The sequence below is a fragment of the Anabas testudineus genome, chromosome 22, assembly GCF_900324465.2.
Source record: "Anabas testudineus chromosome 22, fAnaTes1.2, whole genome shotgun sequence".
In the NCBI taxonomy this organism is placed as follows: domain Eukaryota; kingdom Metazoa; phylum Chordata; class Actinopteri; order Anabantiformes; family Anabantidae; genus Anabas; species Anabas testudineus.
Window position 1 is genome coordinate 11,344,480 of NC_046630.1, and position 26,152 is coordinate 11,370,631.

The following is a 26,152-nucleotide window of genomic DNA, read 5'->3' on the forward strand; positions in this document are numbered from 1 at the left end:
CCCGAACTTTGACACCAATTAAAGAGATTATGTCTTAAGATGAGAGGAAAACTATAGCCGTGTATCACCACAGTGATTGCTTTTGACAGGGTCGCAGGGTACCGTGCAACAGTGCACGACCTCAGCAGGCAGCTGCTGATCTTACTGGGATGAAAGCAAACAACAACAATAATAAAAATAATAATCCCTTCACAAACAGCAAAAAGAAAAGAAAGATGACAAGGAATTGAGAAATAAATGATAAACACATTTTAAACATGTAGCTGCATGAGAAGACTAGAATTAGAATATTATTTACATGATGCCTGCTACATGGCAGAATATCCTGTTTGCTTTAGGTTTGAAGAATATTCTCCTGTTGTCTTGAAGAAACTGGTGCATTTTAAGTGCATTGATTTTCAGTGAATTTCTATGTTCAGATTAGCTGTAGGATAGGTTTTTTTATCTTGATGATGTAACGCACACAAAAAGCTTTGAGACAACCTTGAAATACAACACCTGGAAGCAAAGGACGCGAGCAAGTGAATGCAACTCAAATCTAGCAAGTTCAGTGCTTCACCAGAATAATACCACTCATGGTTTATACTCTAGTAAGTCGGTGTAGATATTTATTAACACAGCCTATTAATTTCTACGACCTACTCGAACAAAATTAGTCATAAATCACAGTGATGCCGTCTTTATAATTTTGAAGAAACACACATTCATTTCCTAAGAAAATAAAAGGAAATATAGAGCAAAGACCAACGAATAAATTCAAATGGATTGTTTTTAAAAACTGTAAAGGGCTCCCAGCGGCACAGCTGCGTCATTTGGAAACATCATGAAGCTCTGATGGTTTTCTGAAATATGCAAAGTAACCGAGAAAAGAAATAAACGCTGTGACGCAATAGGGACGTGAAAAATATCACGTCACTAAGACAGAAATAATGCAGCTCGTAACGTTTAATTTAACGTAAAACAGCCCATACAGTAGATGCTCAGCCAGCAGCCTGGTGATTTCAGGGTCAGCCTGTGTAGGTTTTGAATAGCTTGGATGTCCTACCTTGGCGAGGAGGGCTGGTCCATCCTGACTCAGTTGTTGTGCCAACGAGAGGAAACTCTGCGGCCTCCTCCTCCTCCTCCTCCTCCTCCCCCCTCTGCATTTTCCTCTTTCTTTTCTTTTTCTTTTGCGTGTTTTCACGTTAATTGGCAGCAGTTGAACTGTGAGCCGTAAATCAAGAAGTGCGGAGTGTATTAATGAGTCGGACCACCCAGGAAAACTATTTTCTCTGCAGTTTCTCAGCAGACAATGTGAGGATACTCGAGGATGCCATGCCCTGAAAACCATGAATGAACATTCACAAGAGCAATGTCGCCCCGCTGCCACATTTCCAGCAGGTTAATGGGTGCTACAAGTACTGATTAAAGTATTTCAAGAAAAGGTGAAGGATTCAGGACAAAAACACAGATCACTCTGTTGGTCGAAGTTAGGGTCCCTGTATGTTTTTTTTTTTTTTTTTTTTTTGCTGAGCAGTAAAAGTTACAAATTGATGTTGAGTTTGTTGGTGGAAAAAAAAAAAGCCAATCTAAATGAACAAATAACGACTGCAAAAGAAAAAGTGAGGGTACCCTTTTTTCTTTGACAAAATATTCCCTTTCTAGTTACAAGTGAAAAAGATTTTGCAGATTATTTGTCACAAATGTGTCTGCGGCAAATCAAAATTAAGAAAATTAATAAAATGTGGTGGAAAAGTCAACAAACAGGCTGCAGGGCCAGCTTTCAACGGGCTTCACCATAAAAAAAAATCTTCACTTTACAAGTTCCTTAAAAACCTGCCAAAAAACTCTTTCTATAAATAAATATTTTTCAAGAGCAGATCCTCCCACTGAAAGTAGTTCTTAATTGTCTTCCATTATGAAAACTCACAAAGCTAGACCACTGGCTACTAAAATACCAAGGTTAATCTTGATTAAATGTCTTTCTGGGGCACAAAAAGCATATTTTACATAAAACATCCTTCAAGGGGATTGAAACATGATGTTAAAAAAAAGAAATACATATAAAATATTGCTGATGGCAAGGCCAAGCATCCGAATGAAAGGTATCAAAGAGATTAAAGAAACCCATTACAAATCATTACAATTACAAACCACTAATATGAGTACATCTGTCTTCCCCATTATCTTCCTCCCCAATTCAACTCACACCTCAGAAAAACCACAGCTACAATTTTAACCTTTCTTCAAAGTACATTTCACATGAATAGAGTTCAGCAGTATGCAATACTTTTAACGTTTCCTGGCTTTGTAGTAATAAATTCATTATAAAAGATGTATTGTAGCCTTTAAGAAACAGTTTGCAACAGGCTAAGAGCAGTTTTTTTTTTCAAATAAAAAAAGGTTAACACGCACTAACAATTCTGTCCATCTAGTCCATCTATAGGTTTCTTACTACATGAAAACAGTGAATGTAACGCTCAAATATGACATAATATACACAAATAACTCTGATGACTGAAGAAACTTAATATTTATACAGAGCAAAAGAAAAAAAAGTGTAATCGGTTCAGCTGTACAAATGCTTTTGCACAACCAGCAGCTTCCCTCCTGCAGGCTCAATGCCCCAGTGACTTTTGTTCTCTCACACTTACCCCACACACTCCAAGCATAGCATCCCTCTGCAGAGAGGAAAAAAAAAATTTCCTCCCACACCTGTTGATGAATTGTGTTTGTGTATAAGGCTTAGACAAGGCAATAACACGTGTCTTTATACAACTGAGACACAATGCCAAAATAGTAGCTTCCTCTCATGGATTGTGGTGAATGAGGAAACCCTTTTCACAGCAAAGAAGTTTGTGGCCAAATTAGAGTAATCATCACTGACAAATAGAAAAAAGAAGCCCAGTTTGGGCAGGAAAGTCATAAGATGTCTTAATGACTGCTGCTGCAGGGAAAAGGGGCTGTTTGTGCTGTGTGGCTGAATGGTGGCAAATGTCTTGCCAACACAGGCTGCTTCCTCCTAAACCCATGTAGTTTCATTATACAAGAGGAACAACATGGAGTCACACTCTGTCAGTGGTTTCCTGCTTCAGCAGTAACAGCTTCACGCATAGGAATTTGAACACAGTCCATTGAAATTAAATTGTTAAATTTGCATTTGAGTTTATGTTGTCAGACATAAAAGAAACTTGGTACTTTATCTAAGACTTTATCTAAGACACGTGATGATGTGTGTGCCGAACAATCTAGAAACAGGTTCAAATAAAACATCTTTAAAACCCCTAATTTAAAATGACAGTTTTCTTCTCAAAAAGAGTGAAAAATCCAATGTTTTCTGCACAGAAGAGAGTGGATCACAAAGAGGTGGATGAATATCAGTCACAAAAGAACCACACGTCGGAGCTGAGCATGTTAAAAGAAATCCACATAGTTTACAAGAGCACATAGGCCTATATGTTTTTTTTCTATATTTAGAAAAGTCATAAAAATCAGAGAAACTTTAAATTATACTGTAATACCAAACTTTACATAAAGGTATAAAGTAAAAAAAAACTAATTCTTTTAACTAAGTGTTTAATGGGCTACAGAAAAGGAAATATTGAAGTAAATTTCACAGTTCAACCCTGATACTATGGTTGTGGAATTAGTTCCCCTTACATGTAGCCTACCCGTCATAACAAGGCTACAATGATTAGCCGGTATGCATGAAAAATGTCTGAAATCTTCTAAGATTATTAGATTAGATTCCACTTTATTGTCATTGTGCAGAGCACAAAGACAGAGCCAATAAAATGAAAGTTAGCATCTAATCAGACATGCAAAGAAGTTTACAGATAAAAGGTTTAAGTAAATAGATGCAATTTAGTCGTACTATAAATTTTACATTAATGCACATATGGGCAAAAAATGAAAGATATACATGTGTATGTTTAAATATATGCTTTATACACAACTGTGTAAACACAGGGACGTAACGGATGGAAAAAAGGTACATGTAAAACCATACGTGTCGTATAAAAAACAGATATACACCATGAATACTATAATTAAGCTCTACAAGTTCAAATGTTTCATCTCAAGTGCTCGACTAAAGCCTGATCCAACAAACAATGATATTTAACAGCAAAAACAAAGCCAAAACCTGACTTAAAAAAACATACCAAGTGACTGTAAAAATAACGTGTTTCTACAGAATGCTATACAAAGTGGAGTTCATGACTGTGAGGACTTATTGATGATATAAAATATGGTGATATCATGTGCAGTGTATGAGCAGATACATTTAAATAAGACCTAAATAGCAAACAATTTAGCTCAATTATCTGTAAGACAAATTCTTCAGGGCTGACATTTAGTGTCACCTATTATTCATTCAGTATTCCTACACAATGAGAGCATACATTCATTCACAGAGGCTTCTCAGTTCCTGATTGTTTCCATTCTTGTATTCTGCTTAATTTCGTTTAAGCAAATTGCAAAGGGTCTAAAGGGAATGAATGTATTTCGTATTTCTGCACGTTACGATGGGAGACACAGTGGGAGATAATAACAGCGGCCAATAGACTGAAGGTACTTAACCTCTCAGATGTCATGTAAAAGGAAGAGATGTCACCTTGTCTTAATTCACAGCTGACCTAAAACGCACAGCTATCAATGCTCACAATGGCTTTTACAAAACACAACAAACAATGAAGAGACAGATGCATTTGAGGTTTTATTTGTGGACAGAAATTTCACACAATGCTGTCGCTCAGATAGCAGAGATGTTCCAGTCAATCCCTCGAAACACAATCATGGCCTTGAAAGATAATGTGCAGTACGGTGTTAACTTTTGGACTTGTAAGTGCTGATCCACAGGCTGTGTTGGTTAAATAATTAGTGGTCACACAACAAGAATAAATAAGAATACGTGTTACAATTTCAGTGAGGATTCAGCCTTAGAACCAGCAACTTAGCTCAGCACCATTGTTTACCACAGACTGTTCAGGCGAGAGTTGCACGGTGAGGACAATGAATAGGAAAAGCACAACAAAAAAGTCATGGAAGTCAAGGAACTTGAATCCCACATGGAGGAAAGGTAACAACCTTTTCCTTGCTCAGTAGCTACAGTTAATTCTGCATCTATGAAGAGTAATATTCCTACAACTGTCTCCGTTACTCTAAAAATAGGATTTGCTTCTAGCAAAGGACTTAGGACGAAAAAGGACTGTAAACTTATACATACAAAGAAATATGTGAATATCCTCAGTAAATGTATGTACAACAACAGCAACAGGAAGCTGTGATCACGATCAAATCACAAAAGAAGACTTAAGCTAATTAGCACATTAATACTAAAACAGAATAGTTTCCTATTTACCAGTAAGTGCAGATGTTCCCAAGAGCCCAAATGATAAGATGTCTTGGCGAAGGTGAGGTGTTTTTGGAACCATGTAAGGTAAAATATCTAAAATGTCATCACCTGTGAACCTTCATACATTGATAACGTATCACTGGTTACTAGTGAATTTTACTGTAAAACAACATATAGCCAATAACAATAAGATAATAATAAAATAAATGCAATATGAATCTCTTAATTCTCTCTGTAGGTGTTGCTTCACCATTCCTAGCTTCCACTATGATGTTGCCTTTTATAAATTCTAAAATTACCTTACCTGTGGTGAATTTCACAGGTTAATACTGCTTATTTGCTTCTGGGCTTTATGCAGAGTTTTTTCTTAAATCTGCACATCATTTAAAAGTGGGTAGCAAGAGGAAAGGAGTAAAGGTAAAATGTTCCATAAACTCATCTGTAATGTATTTCATCTTCACTGAGGAGTCACTTGTTGCTATGATTGATTTTTCTGATTGGTCTGACTTTTAGGTCTTTAATCAAATTTCTTCTTCATAGTAAGTACATTCATCTAAAATAAGCTGCGTGATGGAGGATTCTTATACAGTATTTAAGGCACTGTTTGGAATGATGATTTACACAGGAACAGACATATGTGAATAAGCCAATCTTAAAATGGGTGAAACTGTGGAGCTCAAATGTTGAGTGAGTAATTGGAAGTATGAGATGTGTAAACTGATGTTATGGTGATGGCCATACATGTATAAGTGAAAACAAATGCTTTCTTGACATCATCTGATTAGTCCTTGTTTTAGCTGAAACCACGGAAGAGGAGGATGTCAGGGTCCTGGGGAAGAGAAGAGCAGGATGCAGATGAAGAGACACTTAAAAATAAACACCAACTGAAGTGACGGCATGCGGAAGGAATGATTCAATTTTCCATATGGGCTGCATGCTAGCAGATGCCAGACAGCATGCATAGGAGATAGAAAACAGATAATTACAGGAGCGGTTCTAGACCTTTCTTCGGGGGGGCTCTAGCCCTCCTCTCTGTCATTTTCTGTCAATTTTTTTACTTTTTTAAAATAAAAATTCAAATAACGAAGACATCCAGGACATGTTAATTAAAAATCAGCTTTTTTATTCTCTCTTCTATTCTGCTTATTCTGTTCTCCCTGAACGTGGGTGTCCATTTTGGCAGATAGCTAAACTATTTCCTAAATGGGAGACAAGAGTTGCTAGTTCAGGCAGTTTATTTGCCTTCCAAGGCAAATGACAATGAAAGGGTGTTTTAAAAATGTGCTAAAAACTAGCCTGATAGCTTGATGCTAATACATAATGCAATTTCCCATTAACACACTAAGGGAGATTACCATCGGTAGTGATGTCATACAGTAATGAGGGATAAGCCTCCCTAAGAATGAAATCCTAGAACTGCCCCTGCATAAGTATGAAAAAACACCTTGTGACATTATGATTTAAAAAAAAAAAAGTCATTATAGGTTGAGGACCCACTGAGAAATGCATGAGAAGAAGACACCACAGACAGTCATCAACATTTCCATCTCACCACAGCTCAATGACAGACAAGTGAGTGTGCTAGAAATGAGAAAAGGCTACACAGGTACAAAAGAAAAACAATTTGCCATCAGCTGTGTCAATACATTTTCATGGTAAAGGACAATAGATGAGTGCAATAATGAGGAAAATCACTGGTATAGATTGATAGAAAACAAAGGTACTGAACGAATGCTGTGCACAGTTAGCAGTGCCTTACCATACAAAAATAACAGAGAACATTTTATTATTGATTAATAGGCATTTAACCTATGTTTTTGAATTGGATTCAGTCTCATTCCTATTTGTCTGCAGACTAACTATGAATTCCTCAGGTTTCTGTTGAGACTCCAGTGATCATTTTTATAACTGTACATTGCGGGCGTTTTAGGCAAACACGAAATTAAGTGTCTTTCACTCAGTGTTTCTACCTGTGACCAAGTGTTCTTATGCAGTTCATCTGTTTGAAAAATGTTTTTTGAGACTTCATGCCTTTACCACATTACATCATTGGATATTTTTTGAATAAATTAAGCAGCAATAGAGAAATACCTCACAAACACAATTCAATTTCAATTCAGTTTTATTTGTATAGTGCCAAATCACAACAGAAGTCATATAAAGGCACTTTACAATGTAAGGTTTAAGACCTTGCAACAGTGAATTATAGGCAACAGTGGAGAGGAAAACCTTCCTTTAGAGGAAGAACCTCCGGCAGAACGAGGCTCAGGGTGGGCGGCCGTCTGCCTCGACCGGTTGGGGTGAGTGGAAAGAGGAGAGAGAAAAGAACAGCATGCGACAAAAAACAACAACAAGCAGCAAAAACACTGGGCTGGTCGGTAGGGCCAGTAACTGTACTCTGGAAATGCACAGCTCTGGGGCCAAAGATACCTGCAGAGGAATACAGAGAGAGGAAGACAGAGAGGAGGAAGCACAACTACAGGAGAGAGAAAAGATAAAGTTACTGACATGCAAAGGTAGCATTTGAATGGATAGATGAGAGGATAGGAGGGGAGAGGAGAGAAGAAGAGCTCAGTGTATCAGTAGAGGTCCCCCAACAGACTAATCTATAGCAGCATAACTAAGAGATGGTCCAGAGTCACCTGAGCCATCTTTAACTATAAGCTTTATAAAAAAGGAAAGTTTTAAGTCTAGTCTTAAATGTAGAGAGAGTTTCTGCCTCCGAAACCTGAACTGGGAGCTGGTTCCACAGGAGAGGGGCTTGATAGCTAAAGACTTTGCCTCCAATTCTATATTTGGAAACTCTAGAAACCACAAGTAGATCTGCACTCTGAGAATGAAGTGTTCTGCCTGCAAAATATATAACTATGAGGTCTATGAGGAAATGATGGAGCTGGATTATTAAGTGCTATAAATGTGAAGAGGAAAGTTTTAAACTCAATTCTGGATTTTACAGGAAGCCAATGGAGAGAAGCTAATGTAGGAGTATAATCTCTTTTGCTAATTCCAGTCAGAACTCACTTTTTAAGGAGTTATTAGGACATCCTATTAATAGTGAATTACAATAGTCCAGTCTGGAAGTAACAAATGCATGGACACATTTTTCAGCATCACTTTGAGACAGGATGCTCCTTATTTTACCAATGTTCCTCAGGTGGAAGAATGCAGTTCTATAGATTTCTTTTATTTATGATGTAAAGAAGATATCCTGGTAAAAGATAACTTAAAGATTATTCTCAGTATTACTTGAGGCCAATGTTTTGCCATCTAGAGTAAGAATAAAGTTAGACAGTATGTCTCTGAGGTTTTTAGGACCAAACAAAATAACCTCTGTGTTTTCTGAATTTAGGAGTAGAAAAATTGAGGACATTCAGGCCTTTATGTCTTTTAAGCATGCTTGAAGTTTGATTATTCATTTGTTTCTTCTGGTTTCACATATAAATATAGCTAGGTATCATATGCATAGAAATGTGAATTTAGAGAGTGTTACCTAATAATATTACCTAAGGGAGACATATATATAGTACAAAGAATTGGTCTAAGCACAGAACCCTGTGGAACTCCGTAATTTACTTTTGTGTGCATGGAAGACTCATCATTACCATGTACATACTGGAATCTATCTGATAGATTTAAACCAGCTTAGTGCTGTTCCTTTAACCCCAATGACATGTTCCAGTCTGTGTAATAAAATGTTGTGTTCTACAGTGTTGAATACAGCATTAAAATCTATCAAAACGAGTATAGAGAGAAGTATGTTGTCTGATGTTAATTGATGGTTATTGACTTATTGACCTTTACCAGTGCTGTTTCTGTACTACGATGTACTCTAAATCCTGACTGGAAATGCTCACATATTTGCTTTGTGACTACTTTTTCAGGGATTTTAGAGATAAAGGGCATATTGGATATTGGTCTATAATTGGCTAAAACCCCTTTGTCTAGAGTAGGCTTTTTGAGTAGAGGTTTGACTACAGCAACCTTAAAAGCCTGTGGTTCGTAGCCTGTTAGTAAGGATAGATTGATCTAATCTAATATGGACGTGATAATCAAAAGTAAATCATCTTTGAGCAGTCTAGTCTGGATGGGGTTTTTGAAATTAACTCAGCATGATCTATGGGGAAGAAGCAGTCTACGTAGGAGTGAAATCTTACAAATGAATCTAGAGCTGTTGTACATGCAAAAACATCCATACCTGTTGCAGAGAGGATCTGATAATTCTTTTTCAAATAAATATGATTTTATTACTAAAGAAATTCATGAAGTCATTACTACTGAGAGTTAAGGGGATACTAGGTAATAATTTGTGGTTCTAGCTTTACAGAGGGCTTTTTAAATATATATTATTAAACTAGCAAGATTCATCTGCTTACTTTTTAGCAGTTCTCTTTACTGTGTTTTTGATTGATTGAGGTGTTTGTTCTGGGTGGTCATCCATGTGCAGCCTCACATAAGTGCATGACACGGAGAAAACATAACTCTGTAGTGTTAACACTGTCGTTGGATTACTGAATAGGTAACAGGCCCAGAGGTCTAAACAGTTAGGGGGCCCATGGGCCAGAGCCTTTATCCGAAGTGAGTGTTTTCTTGTTTGAAAGCCACATAGTTCGGGGTCATGAAGAAAAAAAGGGACACAAAATATATTGACCAAAAATATACACAAAATGAGCACAAAGAGTTGAAAGATTAAATTAAAAAAAGAGAGACACCAAAAATAAACAATGACCAAAAATATACACAAAGAACCAAAACCAGATATTAAATCACCAAAAACTCAAAATAAAATGACCAGAAAGTGATGACAACCAAAAATATACACAAAACAAGTGCAAGTAATTTGACTGCCTGATTTGTCATTTGTCTGTCTAAGGGGCCTTACAAGAGGGGCAGGGGGCCAGTTTTCTCATAATCCGTCTGTTGTTAATATGTCATAGTTATTCCCCACATAAATGCTTTTATGTTGAAGTGGCAGGATTTCACATAGGTACTTGATCAACTGGATATTCCATAAAATATATGATACTGTGTTGTACTGAAAGAGGTTCAATTATTTGGTCTGTCCCCTGTAGCTGTGAGACAAAACGCGTCAGCCACTTGCCAGACGAGAGTTATTCTGAGACAAGGTTTTTCTCCCCTTCCACACAATGAAATATGGATAAGAGTGGTGGGGATAGTGGGCAGCTGTCAACAAATTCCACGGCTTCCCGCCATCACTGATCAATCAGACCCATATCTGAACCACAACAGCGCTGACCCCGCTGGCTAGGGCTGACATTAATCCTAAATCTTCCAGTGACTGCAGAGGAATGACAGGACACAATGTGGCGGTGGGAGCGAATGCTGATACACGGTCTAACAAGGAAAGGTGCTGATGCTAATGAGTGTATCTGTGGCTCTTTAACAAGCCTGCATCGTTTGATGTCCTAATTTACAGTGAGCTGTGTCTCAGGGGTGCAGGATAATGAGCTGGCCCAGGATTCCCAGAGCAGCAGCTTGTGTAACCCACCTCATGTAGGGGACACTCACTACCACCGAGCGTGAGAGGGAGAGAGGGAGAGAGAGAGAGAGAGAGAAGGAAGGACATATTCAATGTCTGTAGGAGAGAGGAGGGTGTGAGCGCAGAGGGTGGGTACATGTCATCCTTGCTTGATATACTTGTTTGTACACACCAATCATTGAATCGCAGCAACCAAGTGAGAAAAGCCTGTATTCTCTGTGACAAACTGACCTCGGGCAACAAGAATGCTCACAAAAAGAGGAAACGGAGAAGGAAAGCATGGCAGGTGGTGGAGAAGTAGACGCTTTACAGAGCAGCGAGTAAACCTTTGGTTGTAGCAGGATCTGATCCTGATCAAGCTACGCCTTCTCCACACACAAAAAACCCATCGACATCCCTTACTTTGCTTTACTGTGATTAACTCAATCAAAATTTTCTCTTAATTCAACTGGAACATCCAGCTCCTAGTGCACTCCAAAGCAAATTAGCAAATGTGGAGCTCAATGACCTCAGTGCAGAGACTATCCACAGTGTGCCCTACCACCCCCACCTCTTACTGCTGGGTCTGCATGGCTGCATTAGTCAAGCTCAAATGGGTTTTTCCGCCATGAGAAGCAGAGCATGACATGCGCTAAACAATGGATGGCAGATGACGAGCCAGATCCATTTGATGGCCTCTGCCAACGCAGGCGCTTGTTTGATGTGGAGGAATATAAGAGTAGCATGATTCATTAAGGGTGCACAGGTGGCCCGGAAACTAATGAGTCACATTTTGTTATGTTCTGACATGCAAATGGCCCGAGCAGGGGATGCACATGCTTAAAAACAAGCCGTTTTTAGATAGAAGCTATGATTTTTCTGAATTTTGTGAAGATGTGCCAATTTTTTCTCCTAAAGCAGCAGAAAGTTTATTTATTACCAAGAAGCTAAAAGAGCTCAACATAGTGATTATAACCATTAACAGCTAACATTTAGCTGACAAACTAGTGTCTGTTCATTTCATTAGTTTTAAAGACTAAACAAACACATTTAAAGTCATGAATGTTAATGCTGTTTTTTTTACACTTTAAGCGGTCATCAACATTTAATAAATAGACACTGACTATTAACTTTCAGAGAAACATTTGTCACAGTGAGAATGTCACTGGTGTTTCTAATCAGTCTCAGCTATTAACACTGCCACCCTCTGGCTATCTGGCTGCCTTATTAGTAGTTTTATTTAACAATTGATCTGTCAGACACTGTGTACTAAGAAAAACTAGTATGGGAGAGATTTTGTCCATATCATAGAGCATATCTCCAGTGATTGAAGGGAAAAAAAATCTGTAAAAAATTATACTTGCTGTAATTAGGCAGCTGCTGTTGTTTAATCAAATAGCTTAAAAGGCTGGGACTATATGTTTGAACATAATAAAGTGTGCTCCAAAACCAGCTTGTTTTAGCATGCTAAAAAAAATTCATCACAGGGGCCACAACAATCCAAATCATACCTGATCTATTAACTGCTCGCCACTGAGCACCGTTTGAATGTTTGACCTTCTAACACAGCTCATGGCATTATGTTGACATTTAAAGTAATCTCTCCCATGGTTCTTAATCCCAGTGGCTGTGGACTACCATGACCCATCCCTCTGAGCTCAAGCCCCTTACGTGCACTATCCACACACTGACAGAGGAGGCAGGGAGACAATCACAACTCTGATACCCAGACAACAACGCCACTTTAGTGCTATAGAGGAATCATGGGGCTCAGAACATGCAGCAATGAAAGGGCTTGTTAATTATCACGCACAAACAGATGCTTTAAAGTACACGCTACCATTGTTGGTTGAAGAAAAAACTTCTCTCAAGTTGCAACTGTATTTGCTTTTATCAGTTTAAATTACTTAGATACTTGTTCAGATAATAAGAATTTGTTATAGTTTTATAACTTTGGTTGACACTGTAGATGTCTGGGTTTGGAAAATCAGTCTTTAAGGATTCTGAAGATACTTTCAGAACTCCCCTCCCCATCCATTTATGTCAAAAGTTTCACTTGTGCAACAGGCCGAAACAGATAAAAGTGATGAAATGAGAGGTACAAGATGACAACAATTTATTTAGTAATACATTCTGCAAACTAGAAATTTTATTCAAACTCCAAAGGCTAAAAAATGAAAGAAGAAGGAGGGAAAGAAGGGGAGAAAATTTAAGGAGCAGGGACAGAAATGCATCAATTCACAAGCAAGGAATGCAATTTGTTCAATCGACAACACAAATAGTACAATTTAGTTAAGGGAACAAAGCTTTTTTAAACATTTTCTTTTTTTCTGCCATTCCTTTGGAGCTAGAACATAATACAAAATTTACAGTTATTGAAGTTTGTAAAATCACTCACAGAGGCCTCTGAGAAGCATTTGAATCAACATTGACAATATTTATCTACAGCACTCTAAAGCTATTCTTGAATGTAATCATAAATATAGCAGACATGAATGTATGTATGCACATTTTGAATGCTTACGAGGTTACCATGTTAAAACACTTGCATTTGTTAAAAGTATGACATCATCTGCAGTGGAAAATTAAATAAGCTTTCAAGACCGAGAATCAATAAGGTAACATGGAAAAAAAAAAAGCATACAAACCAGCGATGGTTGAAAAGTTGTACCTTGTGACAACCAGGACAAAGTCACTTTGCTGATAGCTTAAGTACCCTAACATGGAGACAGTTTTGAATCTGTAAGAGTGTAATGTCAACAGCATTACTCCTCCACATAGTGTTTTGTTGAGTAAGTACTTTAGGGGGCAACATGAGATTGGGTAAGGCAAATCGGTGAGCTTATTTGTGAGCTGAAAAAGGTCAGCAAAGTGAGGCTCAGGTCGCCCTGCAAGGGGACAAATAAACCGCCACTATGGGTCAAACAGTAAACGCCACAACTGAGGTACATCAATATGTACAAGAGGGCGCAAGCATTTAAAATCTCTTCAACCTCTGCCAGGTAGTCCTCCATACAAGAATATACAGGATGCATTCCAGGCAACCAAAGGTAACTCTGTAAATAGCTTTATAATCTTTTTTTTTTTTTTTTGTACAATTACAATGTTCTGAAAAAAAAATTGATTATACAGATGATCAGTGCATATGACTTTTGTCATTTAGTCACACCTACTTTCTCACACACCTCACATTTCTAAAACCCTGAACTCTTGATACAATTCTAGATTTGAGCTAAGTGAGCGTCACACAAGTGGACAAAGTTGGTGAAATTACACAGGTGCGCACCTGAGGGCATTGTTTTATACAGCCAGACCAATCGTGCTCCTAGTTACTAAAGTAGTTACCTGTAGTAGCCATTTAAGTCATCACTTGTTTTAACATCAGTACAATTCAGTCAAATACTGAGATACAGGCTCAACCCACTCTAACAGATCAGTGTTAAAATCATTTGTTATACAGGAAAAACACAGAAGAACTGCTCCCATTAAACTATTTTTCAACCAGTTTGGATCTACGCAGCACAAAAAAAAAAATCCTATAAATGTTATGAGGTATTTAAGTTCATGAAAAAAACGCAGACATAGATGCTTGGGCTCCTTTTTGGGGGGTGGGGATGGGTGGGCGTAGTAACAGGGTTGCAATGAAAATTTTACACCTACATGTGATAAAGTACAGCAAAAGCTGCTAAACATAACTGCTAACATATCAATTATAGAATTAATATTAAAAAGGTAATTTCTACGTTTTTCTTCAGTGGAACACATTTATCAGAAAAATGGGTACACGGTACAATCATTTTAGAGTCATGAAGTGTAAAATTTCTGGGGAACAGTTCAGGAGATTGGGGGTATTAATGGGCTCAAGATGCAAATTTATGTTATTTTGTTCTTTAAGCTTCATGAAAAAATGCCTGAAATGTTGCTTTAGGAGTCATCAACACCTACCATGGGTGCAACAAGTAGAAAGTGATGTAAAACATTTAGTGCACTCACTTAACAAATACAAGCAATGCTGCACAAATTAAAACAGCTTACAGACCAAAATAAGCTGCTTGTCTAAATAAAATAAAATAGAAAAAAAAAAGCAATTTTTATCCTGTTTTTTCCTTAGAAACTTTTGAATAAATTGACACAATGTGAGTAAAGTATATAAAGTATTGGTAGTAATGTGATAGAAATCCAATACTGTGATTTAAACCAAAAAATACACAAATTATATTTTTTATGGTTGGCTGTTCGTTTATGTTGAAATTTAGTTTTTGAATGGGAAAAATATTCAATGAAACCACATTTTCATGCAAACTAACACAAAGAAATCATTTCTGTTATTTGACATTTTTACAATTCAGTCAGCTACCACCTGAACAGGAAATCTACAGAGTTAGGACAATGCTGAGAATCTGATTTCTTGGGTGACTGTTTAAAGATACTCTATGGAGTTTCCACTGTAAACACAATATTAGGTTTACATTCAAAATTTCAAACCAAAATGAATTTTGTGTCTCTTTAAGGCCTAACAAACATTGACAAAGCTCATGTCACTTTTTCTACTCTTTCGCCTTATTTTGAAACCTGCACTTGTTATATCAGCTTGCAGCCTAATAGACTTTTATTGTTTCATTGGCACTTGAGTGCCACTATCGCACCACCACATCACTGACTTCTGGACTGAGCAGAAATGTTTCCCGTCTCCCAGTGCGATTGTCCTGTATGTTCTTCCTTGTGTGCAAACTAGTAGAGCAGGATCCCACTTGTTAAAACATTTGACTACAGCACCACCAGTGGTCAAAAACTCCAAAGAGCACCTTTAAGAAATCTGAAAAACCTCATAATAAAGTTATTATTACAACAGCATTTAAAGAGTTACAGCTAATCTCTCGTCTGTTAATTGTTGTGGTATAGATTTTAACTTTTCAAAATTTGAGTAATCTTTGGCCTTTCTGACACAAAAGTGCACTAGAGAGCAGCTAATGTAGGTTTTTTGTCAGAATTAAGTTTTTTTTTTTTTTTTTTTAATAATTTTCTATCCACCACAACCAAAGCAGTGAAATAGTTAGGATTGTCATTATGATTAATGATGAATTACAAATTTAGTACAATACTGCTGTTTATGTGAAAATATTTAAACCCTTATGTGGATCAGAGGGACACCTAAGTGATTAGAGCGAAACCTTTGCACATAGACGATGAATTGACCATCTCAAGACAGAGTAGAATCACATTTTGTCTATGGCAAACAGCTATTACTCAAGCAACATGATTTATTCCTTGAAATTTTAGGTCAAAAATATATACATACATAAATTTCCAACAATGTAATTTTAGACATTACGGCAGAAAATAAATCTGAAATAAAACCATCATTCAACCACCACCATTCAAGAAATATATCTACCATGTGTGTGTTAAATACAGATCTAGTCAGTGACTATGCATCTTTTCAGCAAGGGGAATTAGAGATAGAGGGAGCGACAGAGAGAGCGAGATAGAGAAAGAGAGAGAGTGAGAGAGAAATCAACCCACAGATCATACTGTATAGCAGCAAACTGTATTGTGTGTATTGTGCTCTCACTTGTGGGGCCGTGGGTGGGGGGGCGTGGGGGGGTGAGCAGAACAAACCAATGGGACTAAAAAGGTGCTATACAACCATGAGAATAGATTTGTTCTTAGTCTGAATGTCCAAATAAACACTGTGTGAAAAATATAGTCTAAGTTTTATGGCCAACAGTTTTCATGATCTTCGGACTGGTAATGAGTAATTTTCTCTAAAAGTCAGTGCTTAAACTGTTCACATTAGTCAAATGATGCTAAAGGTAGAAGCTAAAATTGTATCTGTACCATGTACAAAAACTGAGTGTAATGAAAATAAAACTTGGCATAGGCTGTCATAAAGCTGAAACAAGAAATCATTAGTCATATGGCACCCACAGTGGGCACTGGTAACAATGTATGTTTAGAAAGTGATATTGAAATGACACAGTAGACATGGTAACTAGTCAACTAATGACTAGCTGTCAGTCATTGTACAAGATGGGTAAAATGAACTCGTCATTTCAGATCACAGTACAGATCTGATATAGAGCTTGAAGTTGTTCAAATAGCGTAACAGCATGTAAACTCTGTTATCCAAAGCATTTTGGAATTAGAAGTAGTGAAAGCCTATGTTGGGTTGATATGGAACACTGGCTTAAAACAAACAAAAAACAGGCAACAGAGAGAACTCCAGACTGGTGTGTTAGCAAATCTAAATTAGAGTTGCACATACAGATCTGCCTTTATACTAACACACATGTGTGCATATATACACACAAGCACCCACACACGCTTGTAAGTATCTATCTGCACAGGCAAAAATGTTAACGGGGGCTTTTTTCATCAGATGCCTCAAAGAAATAAAAAGAAAAAAAAAAGAGAGAGAAAGATTATTTTTCACTTCACACTTTCAAAATGACAGAGAAACACCATTATTATTTGAGCATGTACAGAAAACCACTTACAAAAATAAAATACAATAAAAAAAAGCACAGGGAAAAAAATTATTAGGATTTAAATGGTTTGATATAGAGAGCTTACTGTGCTGTCAACTATACAATTTACCCGTTTCTTAAAGGAGCATAGACTGACAAAAAAAGAAAAGAAAAAAAGAAAAAGAAAAGAAAAGCACAGAGACATTGTGCCTGGAGGACAAGCAGTAATATTCACTGAATAGACATTTGTTAGAATTCCAGAAGAGCAGGAAAAGGCAGATAGTGCATAAAAGGTTCTCTTTTTCATTTCTTTCATTTTTTAACTTAAAATCAAGCTGCATTAAATACAGGCTGTTTGTACAGGACAATTGCACTTCACAAAAACAGAAATATACAAACACACACAAGGAAATGTGAATCAAATTAATTACAGCAAAAAAAAATCTTACTACTTAAGCTGATTATTTAACAAAAAAGAAAGAAAACCTTGTGGACTCACTTGTTATGGATTACTTTAGAGGAGAGTGTTAAGGTGAGTGAACATAAAGCGGAGACAAGACGGTGGGGATCCTGAACCCCAGAGTGGACTGGTGCTGCACTATTCCAGGTTTGTGTGCATGCAACTCCTCTTCCTCCTCCTCCTCCTCCTCCCATGAAATTCCCTTAGAAACCAAAAGCTCAGAGTGACGGGGGACAGACTGCTGAGCTGAGCTGCTGTGGGTCTTGAGAGGATGGTGGTTTGTAAACTCTATGCTGTGTTAGTGGTAGGAGGTTGTGTTACCACATGTCGTCTGTGGACGCAGAGTCCTTGACAAGAGAGGAAAGGAAGGAAAAACCCTTCAGACTCTGGCTCTAGATCCATGAGATCTCAATCAAGAGCTGGGCAGCATGTATGATACTAACAGACACAATAATAATAAAATAAAATCAACCAGAAGTTGAATGAATATTTAGCGTCACACCATTTCCCTCGAACATATTTCATGCTACTATAAATATCTTTACAAATGTATAATAAGGAGGTGAAGAAATATATAATTTTATAAAATGTAATTTTGTTTATCAATGCATCATTGAATAAATAATAATACTGGTTTCTTACACCACTGTGTCGTGCATCATTGCTTACATAACACACCCAGACTAGCGTATGACTTCTCAAACTCAAACATCTATTTAAATGTACACTAGAAGTAACTCTCTATGCTCTATACACAACAACAAACATTACAGTTCAGGTTATGTGATGATTTAACCCAAATCACAAACCAGAAGTAATGTTAATATGTACTCAACATCTAACTAAATGCACTGATCGTTACATCGTTGTTAAATTCATCGCACTCAGTGACTACATTCTTAAAGAACAATTTCAGCTGATGGTCCTAAATATTCTAAGTAATGTACAATGGAATGTAGTAAAACAATAATTCACCAACTGGATATTGTCTAGACTTACAAATACTACTGAACATAATCTACTGTGATATACTGGGTTCATGATATAATGTGCAAAGCAGACCTAATGATACTGTACATGCCAGCTATGTGGTCTTCAAAAATCAAACGGAAGAAAACAAAAAAGTCACAAGGTTTGAATCAAGCTAAAATATACCGCAACCAAATAAAAAGGCAAACAGGTTTTAAGTTTGTAAACAAGTAGCAAATGCTTGCAAACCTTCTTACACTGACCTTTCACTTCTACTTTAGATATAGACTTGCCACTGAACACCTTTAAGGTTGGAAAAAGTAGGTGAACTGAGTGCAACAACTAAAAAAATGCTAAAAGCTACATCATATACTCCCAATGTTTGCCATTACTCTCATAAGTAGATATAACTGCCATGTTATTTAAACATAACATGCAGGACACATCCCATTTCCTGGATAATCAGAGCACATCTGAATGATCTGAAATCCACTGCTTTTTTACAACTGGTGGGCTTGTGCAATTACACCTGAATGAGAAAATACACGTTTGCTAAGTCACACTCTATAAAATGACATTGCAAGTATTTTTTAAAGCTCCAGCAGTGTGATCTATGTCTATCTACATCTACTCTAGTAATACAGACTGGCATACATCTGTGCATGCAATGGTTCTGTAATGCTCCACTGTATGCCAGAACAAAAAACAAGCAGAGGAAGTCCAAGGAACTTGGTGTACACCTCTACAATAACACTGTAGTAAAGTACAATTAAAGCTAAGGGTCAATAATTATGCAATAAAAGAAGTTTGGAGTCACCAGCACTCCGCCTAGCATTGATTTTCTGGTCAAACAAAATTGGCCTTGGTCAAGACCCCAACAGTTACTGTAATAGAGCTTCAGGTGTTTTTTGCAGAGAGGGAAGAACATGCTTGAGAGGAGAGACAGAAGCCACATTTGGAAAATGCATGTGATAGCTCACTCAGATTTTGCTAGACAGCATTTACAGTACTCTGAGCATGTTTGGGCAGAACCCCAAGCACTATGTCTGGAGACTACCTAACTAATATCATCTCTTGCAGTAAAGCATGGTGCTACAAGTTAGAACTGAAAGAAGAATGAGTTGCAATAAACCTGCTCCTGAGGGAAAGTGAACTGAGACTGAGGTGACAAGCATACAGCTAACACAACACGGAGTAGCTTTAGGTCAAGTCTCTGTCTTAGTCACAGCTGCATCATATAGCCTTATATAATGTGATCAATGTGATTCTATGTGATTCTTGAATGTGATTCAATCTACCAGGATCAAATCCAGATGTGCGAAGCTTTACTCACAACTATTAATGCTGCAAAAAGGGCTTCTACAAAATACTGACTTCGGAGCCTAAATAGTTTGGAATTTTTTCAGACATTTTTAAATTTTTTGCAAACATTTGTAAATATATGTTGTCACTTTTTAACCATGGGTTTTTAAGTATAGACAAATAGAAAGAAATGCCAATTTTATACATTAACAATTAAATCTACACAATAAACTTTGCAAAATGAGAATTATTTTATTTAATCAATATTACATATCATATCAGATTTTTGTTATAATTTGGTGCTATAAAAATAAACTGAATTGAACTGTCTGCTAACCACCATCTTCCAGTGTCAGTTTTTCATTTTTAATAAAATTGGAAAAAAATAGAAAATGTGTTTTCACGTTCAATCATTATCATGGGTATCAAGGATAGAAATGGACATTTTCCCCATTGCAAAATATATTTACACCAGTAAAATGCATAAAAAGTGATAAGCTATGAATATTTTCCAATGCATTTGTACACTGAGCATGTTCAACACAAATATTTTTATATAATTTTCAGGTTGTAATTTGAGTGTGAACTGAATAGCTGTGTCATTTAGATAACCAAGCAATGTGAAGTTGATCTCTTTCAACTTAAACAAAGCATCACTCATATAATGCTGTGATTTGTATAGAAAAGAACTGTCAGTCAGCTTTCTGATTTATTTTCTTTTAAAACAAACTGTAAGTATAGAACTGTGTGGTGCAAATTATTATTGGCACATCTTGCCCCCTTCGCAAACCCATGTGAACTGAATCTGAGTAGTAGAAGTTATAAAGTGTAATTATTTCTGATGTATGCATAATCATTATCCCTAAAGGGGTAAAGCAAAATACCTACAAGAGTCTGAAAGGTTAGTCATGGATGACACAAAAAGGTTGCTTTGAGTTTCATCTGTGACCACATAATATTGAGCGCAATGTAGTGCTAAATGCCATTTGTATTGCAGCTAAGGTATTTTTATAACTATGTGTTTTAGATGGTGTGATCTGTGCCAGAATGGCAGACTCTCTGTATACAAAAAGCTCTTGTTTAATAAATAATGAGATTAATGACAACGGCTAAAAATCAAAAAAAAAAAAGTGTTTTTTTGTGGAGTTTATAATAGGATATTAAGTTTTCCTGTTTCACAAATCATAAAGGTTCACATCATAAATGCCTTTTATTCTGTGTCAAACATTACTTATTAATGTGAAGTTGATGAATTCATCCAACAAAAAATTTAAAAGCAGTCCTACAGTGATTCACAATGAAATAAAATCCATAACTAAAAAATCTACATAAAATGCAGTGACTTCATAAAAGGTGGTTGTCTATCCACACTGAGCAACCAGAAACGGTGAACAGATTGGTCCACAGCACCAAGGACGACTCAGACAGAAACAGATGAGAGCTGTGATGATAGACATATAGTGCAAACAAAGTTTGTGTTTGAACTTCAGGCGCAAAGCTACGTGCTATTAAGCGTGGTCCTGACAGTATTGCTTTTCTTCTTTTTGCAACAGATACAAGAATACAAACATTGAACACTAAATACTAGTGTTTTAAAAAGACAATCTCTGAGGGGGTAAGTGAAAACAAACAAAAGAAAACCTATAATTTTCCCTAAGGCATAATTCAGAGATTGATATGCAAATATATTTTTTGCAGCATAACTTAATACCTAACTTCTGCCTAGCAAACAGCTGAACTGAAAATAGTACTCACTTTGGTGCCTAGCCAGATATTAAATTGGAATTTCATTAAGAAATCTTATCATATTTTTAAGGTAAACGTTCAGTCCTTGCCTTGCTACTTGACCAAACTGAAAAAAATCTGCAAACAAGTGGACAATTTTCACTTGATGCATAGATGATAGGGACTTGTAAAAAGGCCCAAACGCTGCCGAAGGTGACTACTTGTTCAAAAGGATGAATACACTGACCAACAGCAAATAAGGATTATATACTGCCTTGACTTATCAGAGTTCAGGTAAATTTTTTATACAGTCTGCACAACACAATACTACCCTAATTTCACAGATAACTCAATTCTAAAATACAAACTTGGAATTTTGAGAACAAACTTTGCCAAGGACAAGAAAGCATAACTGAGACTGTGATCTTATTTCATGAGTGCACAAAGGTACCAGCATAGTGGTCCGTTTAGATATATATAAATAAAACTTATGTATGTAGCACTGTCCCTTTCAAACTGTTATATAAGAGATGGTAGATCTTACTTTAAGTGCATAAACACTAGACATTTTCAAATATTAGCTATTTTAGCTTTGATTTAAGGAATAAAGCATGCAGAAAATGGTTACCATTTGCCGGTCACACGTCAAAGAGCATGCATACTTGAAACAAAGCACAACTAAGGAGAAGGACAAGCTGGGATACTTACTGTGTCATCACATCGGTAGGGGTTGAGTTTGTTGTACACCGCTTCAATAACACTTCGTCTGAGATAAAGAAAAAGTTGAAAAATTTAAAACATTAGTTTGCATCAAAATACCCCAGTGATTAAACTGACAATAACTGTCTACAGGAAAAAGCTGTAATTTTTTGAGGTAGACTTTAACTACAAAGGTCACTCACTTGCTTGCCAGCTCTCCTCCAGGAGGAAGGTTAGGGATGCTCTCAGATGCTAACGTCCGCATAACATGGACCAAATCTGGGACACCTTCTTCACCCTGCTTTTTAATGATCTCTGTTGGAAAACAAAAATTTAATTTTTTGGATCCACAAGAAAGTTGTGGATTGATTTTTAAAATTAAAATGTCAGAAAAATCTGTCTCTGTACAAGAACATGCAATGGAGAAATCTAATGAATTCCAGCTCATTAACCCTGAAATGACACAGTTTCTACAATTGATATCTTTAACAGCTTTTTTAAATTAGCATACATATCACTGATGAAACTAAGAATGATAATGCAGTTAAGATAGCAAACCTGTGTCATCTGAATCAAGGGTGTAAGAAGGGGCTTATGTTAAGCTTTCTGAGGTAGATTTGTCAATTAAACCTTCAAAATAAAATTAATTCACTTGACTTAACCTTCTGATATACTATAAAGTCTAAAGATTTGGTAGTGTAACACTGTAAGGAGGGGCCTTATACATTACAGTGGCAAAAAAAAAGTATGTGAACCGAACATATATATATACTTATGGTAAATGTAGTTGTAGTTAATTCTTTAAATTGTTATTTTCTTAAGATAGTAAATGTACTTTATGCATGTGTCATCTAAATATTTAAAATTTTGGATGTGTATAATGAAAATGATCATTTGCAAATAGAAAAAACGTAGGCCTTGCATTCAACAAGGAAAAGACCATAGTCAAAAGGGATTATAACACTATTATTATTATGATTATTAAACCCCCATTCTATGATAGTCTACTTAGACAAAATATAAATTTTCTACCCTACCTTCTACTCTGGCCTCCAGATATTTATCAAGTTCTGCCTCCCGTTTCACTGCTTCTGGGGATACCTTTGGGGCCGCAGGAAAACAGATCAACACAACACTCATATTGTCCCGGCTTCCCTGTGAAAGAAACACAGAGGGCATGTAAATCACCCTTCACCTTTACACCAAAACAGCCAAATGTGTAACAAAAGGTGGTTGAAATTCTGCAGATATAAAATACCTTATACAAGCAGGTGTCAACAATTTCATTGCTGACTCTTTCAAGATCCTCTGTCACCTCTAGCCTTGACCTGACAAAGGCACACAGTTCCTCATTGGCCATGACATCCCAGATGCCATCACAAGCTAGTATAATGAATTCGTCTTCACCCTCACATCTTTCTATTGCATAAACTTCAGGCTCAGGAGACACAAGCTGCTCTGTTGGGCCTTTTCCATGCACACATTTGTAGTCGAAGTCTCCCAAAGCCCGAGACACAGCAAGTGACCCATTAACTCGCTGGATCATGACTGAGCCACCGGCATTCTGGATCCTTTCCTTCTCCAGAGGGTTACTTGGTTTGTGATCCTGTGTGAAGAAATGCACAGCTCCACCCCGACTGAGGAGCCCCCGTGAGTCGCCACAGTTGATAAAGTAGATATGGCTCGGAGAAATCATCACTCCCACTGCAGTAGAACCACTGCGATCCACACCATGCTTCTTCTCAGAGATGGTTCGCATGTGTTCATCAATCTGCAAGAATCCTGTGCGGATCCCATTCTTCACGCTATCCACAGAGGGGTCCTCCTGAAGAGCACTCTGGAAGTCTGAGTTACTGGTGATGTGCTCCAGCAGGTGCTCACAGCAGTACTTGGCCACCTGAGAGCCAGCATGCCCATCATAAACAGCAAAGAACGACCAGAGGTCAAGACCATGAGACAAGCCAATTACTGCTGTGTGTGCATCTTCCATCTCTACCCGCCAACCCTGCATGCTGCTCAGCCCATACCTCAGGCTATTACCCTCCCCATGGGAATTGTATTTTTCCATCTTTGGTTTGTCCAGAAATGCGCCCATTGTGTCTCTCTTAACACCTATAACCTATAACAAATGAAAAGACAGAAAACAATTTTCAAGATACCACAGAAATGTCAAGTCTTCTAACACAGAACTTAGTGACAATACTTGGATTTTAATCATGGTATAGTGCAATGGTAGCTGTATATATGCCAAAACATATACATATTTCTACTTCCATAATAAATTGACTGCATTAATTAGGATAAATCACAGAGTGAAACTTTCGTCCATTTGTGCCTTGATTAGCATCTTGGAGCAGAGTTCAGGCCCCCTGCCCAAGTCTAAAAATAGTAGGTCTGTGAACACATTTTGGCTACATATTAGGAACAGTGCTGGTGTGGATCAAATCAAAACGCCCTTAACCTACAGACTGATTAAGCTCAACATGAATGTAAATCAACACTTCACCATACTAGCTAGTCAGTGTAATACAGTTACAGCAATCCCTGCATGTCTGCAGAGCTAACTTGAGCTAAGCAACTGACCAGATACTCGATAACCACAACACAGTTTCAAGAGATCTGCCAATTTCAACCTTCAGTGCTAACGCTGGTGTGAGCTAATGTACACTCAATGGTGTTCAATAAATGTAAATTTTGCAGTTAGGTTAACGGCAAAAGTTAGCTCCGAAGAAGATCAGAACCATAAGCGAAATAAACAAACAGGCTTGTCCAGTTGCGGGCCTTGACCCTTGTCCCTTGCGGCTAACTTTGACAGGCCGCTCTCAGCTAATGTAACGTAATGTTGAGGCAAGGAGAGCCCTTGGCCTTGCTAACGTACTATCGCTACATGCTAACATAGCTAATGTAGCTAACTGCCCAACCTCCCTCAACAGTCGCTGGCCCCAAAATAACGTTATGTTACTTACCAATTATCCAAAATCGCAACTGAGAGCCACACAAGCTGCAACGCTGACCAGGACTGACGGCCCTTAATTCACACGACAAAAGGTACACCGACGAAACTAGGAGGTTTGCGGGGGTTTAGCTAGGCTAGCTAGCCAGTTAGTTAGCAATAAGAAGTCGTCACTCAAGACTCAGTGCATATAAATTGTGTAAGTGCGGAGGTCCCTCTTTGCGTACGCCCGTGATGCATTACATTATCTCAGCTGGCGATATAAAATATTTTCTAACAGATTTTCTTGTCAATTTGTGAACCGGAGCGTTGTGTGGCCAAGCAGGGGGAAGCTGAAACGTCTGTCCCAGCCTCTCCACTTGACAGCTTGACAGCTTGCTAGCTAACGTTAGCTTCTGGGGAGCACAGAGTCACAGCGACAGGACCCGGATGTTGCAGGTTGCGTACTCGAAAACATGACATCATCCCTGAGCAGTGGTGGCTGCTTGGTCTGCTACACGGAGGGCACGTATGCAACACACCCCGGGTTCCCATATGTCATTTATGACCCGTAAATCATGTCACACAGATCTGTATGGATTAAACTTAGCAGTGGTAAAGATATCTAATGAATCTGCAATGATGTGCGCACACTGTATTCTTCTATCACATCATGGATGACAGATGGTAGGCAGAGTTTGCAAATGGGATGGATTCAACGCATTCAAATGTTTATTTGTGACATGCTAGATTGTTTATTTTATTAATTGTGAGGTGAAAATGAATT

General features: G+C 37.5%; 1 protein-coding gene across 3 annotated transcripts; it reads right to left on the reverse strand.

Moving 5' to 3' along the window:
- Positions 1-4,664: 4,664 nt before the first annotated feature.
- ppm1aa (protein phosphatase, Mg2+/Mn2+ dependent, 1Aa) lies at positions 4,665-25,789 on the reverse strand. 3 transcript variants are annotated; one of them, XM_026339158.1, is made up of 6 exons: positions 25,400-25,789; positions 23,692-24,552; positions 23,471-23,588; positions 22,637-22,748; positions 22,443-22,500; positions 4,665-6,164 (listed from the first exon to the last, which is right to left on the reverse strand). In XM_026339158.1, the coding sequence occupies exons 2-6, from the start codon at positions 24,526-24,528 to the stop codon at positions 6,129-6,131; spliced, it is 1,161 nt and encodes a 386-aa protein (XP_026194943.1). In that variant the 5' UTR covers positions 24,529-24,552; positions 25,400-25,789; the 3' UTR covers positions 4,665-6,128. The 3 variants fall into 3 exon arrangements, with proteins under 3 accessions (XP_026194943.1, XP_026194944.1, XP_026194945.1); XM_026339159.1 differs by lacking the exon at positions 4,665-6,164 and adding an exon at positions 12,904-18,085 and having other exon boundaries at positions 25,400-25,788; XM_026339160.1 differs by lacking the exon at positions 4,665-6,164 and adding an exon at positions 20,295-21,450.
- Between the last annotated feature and the right edge of the window lie 363 nt (positions 25,790-26,152).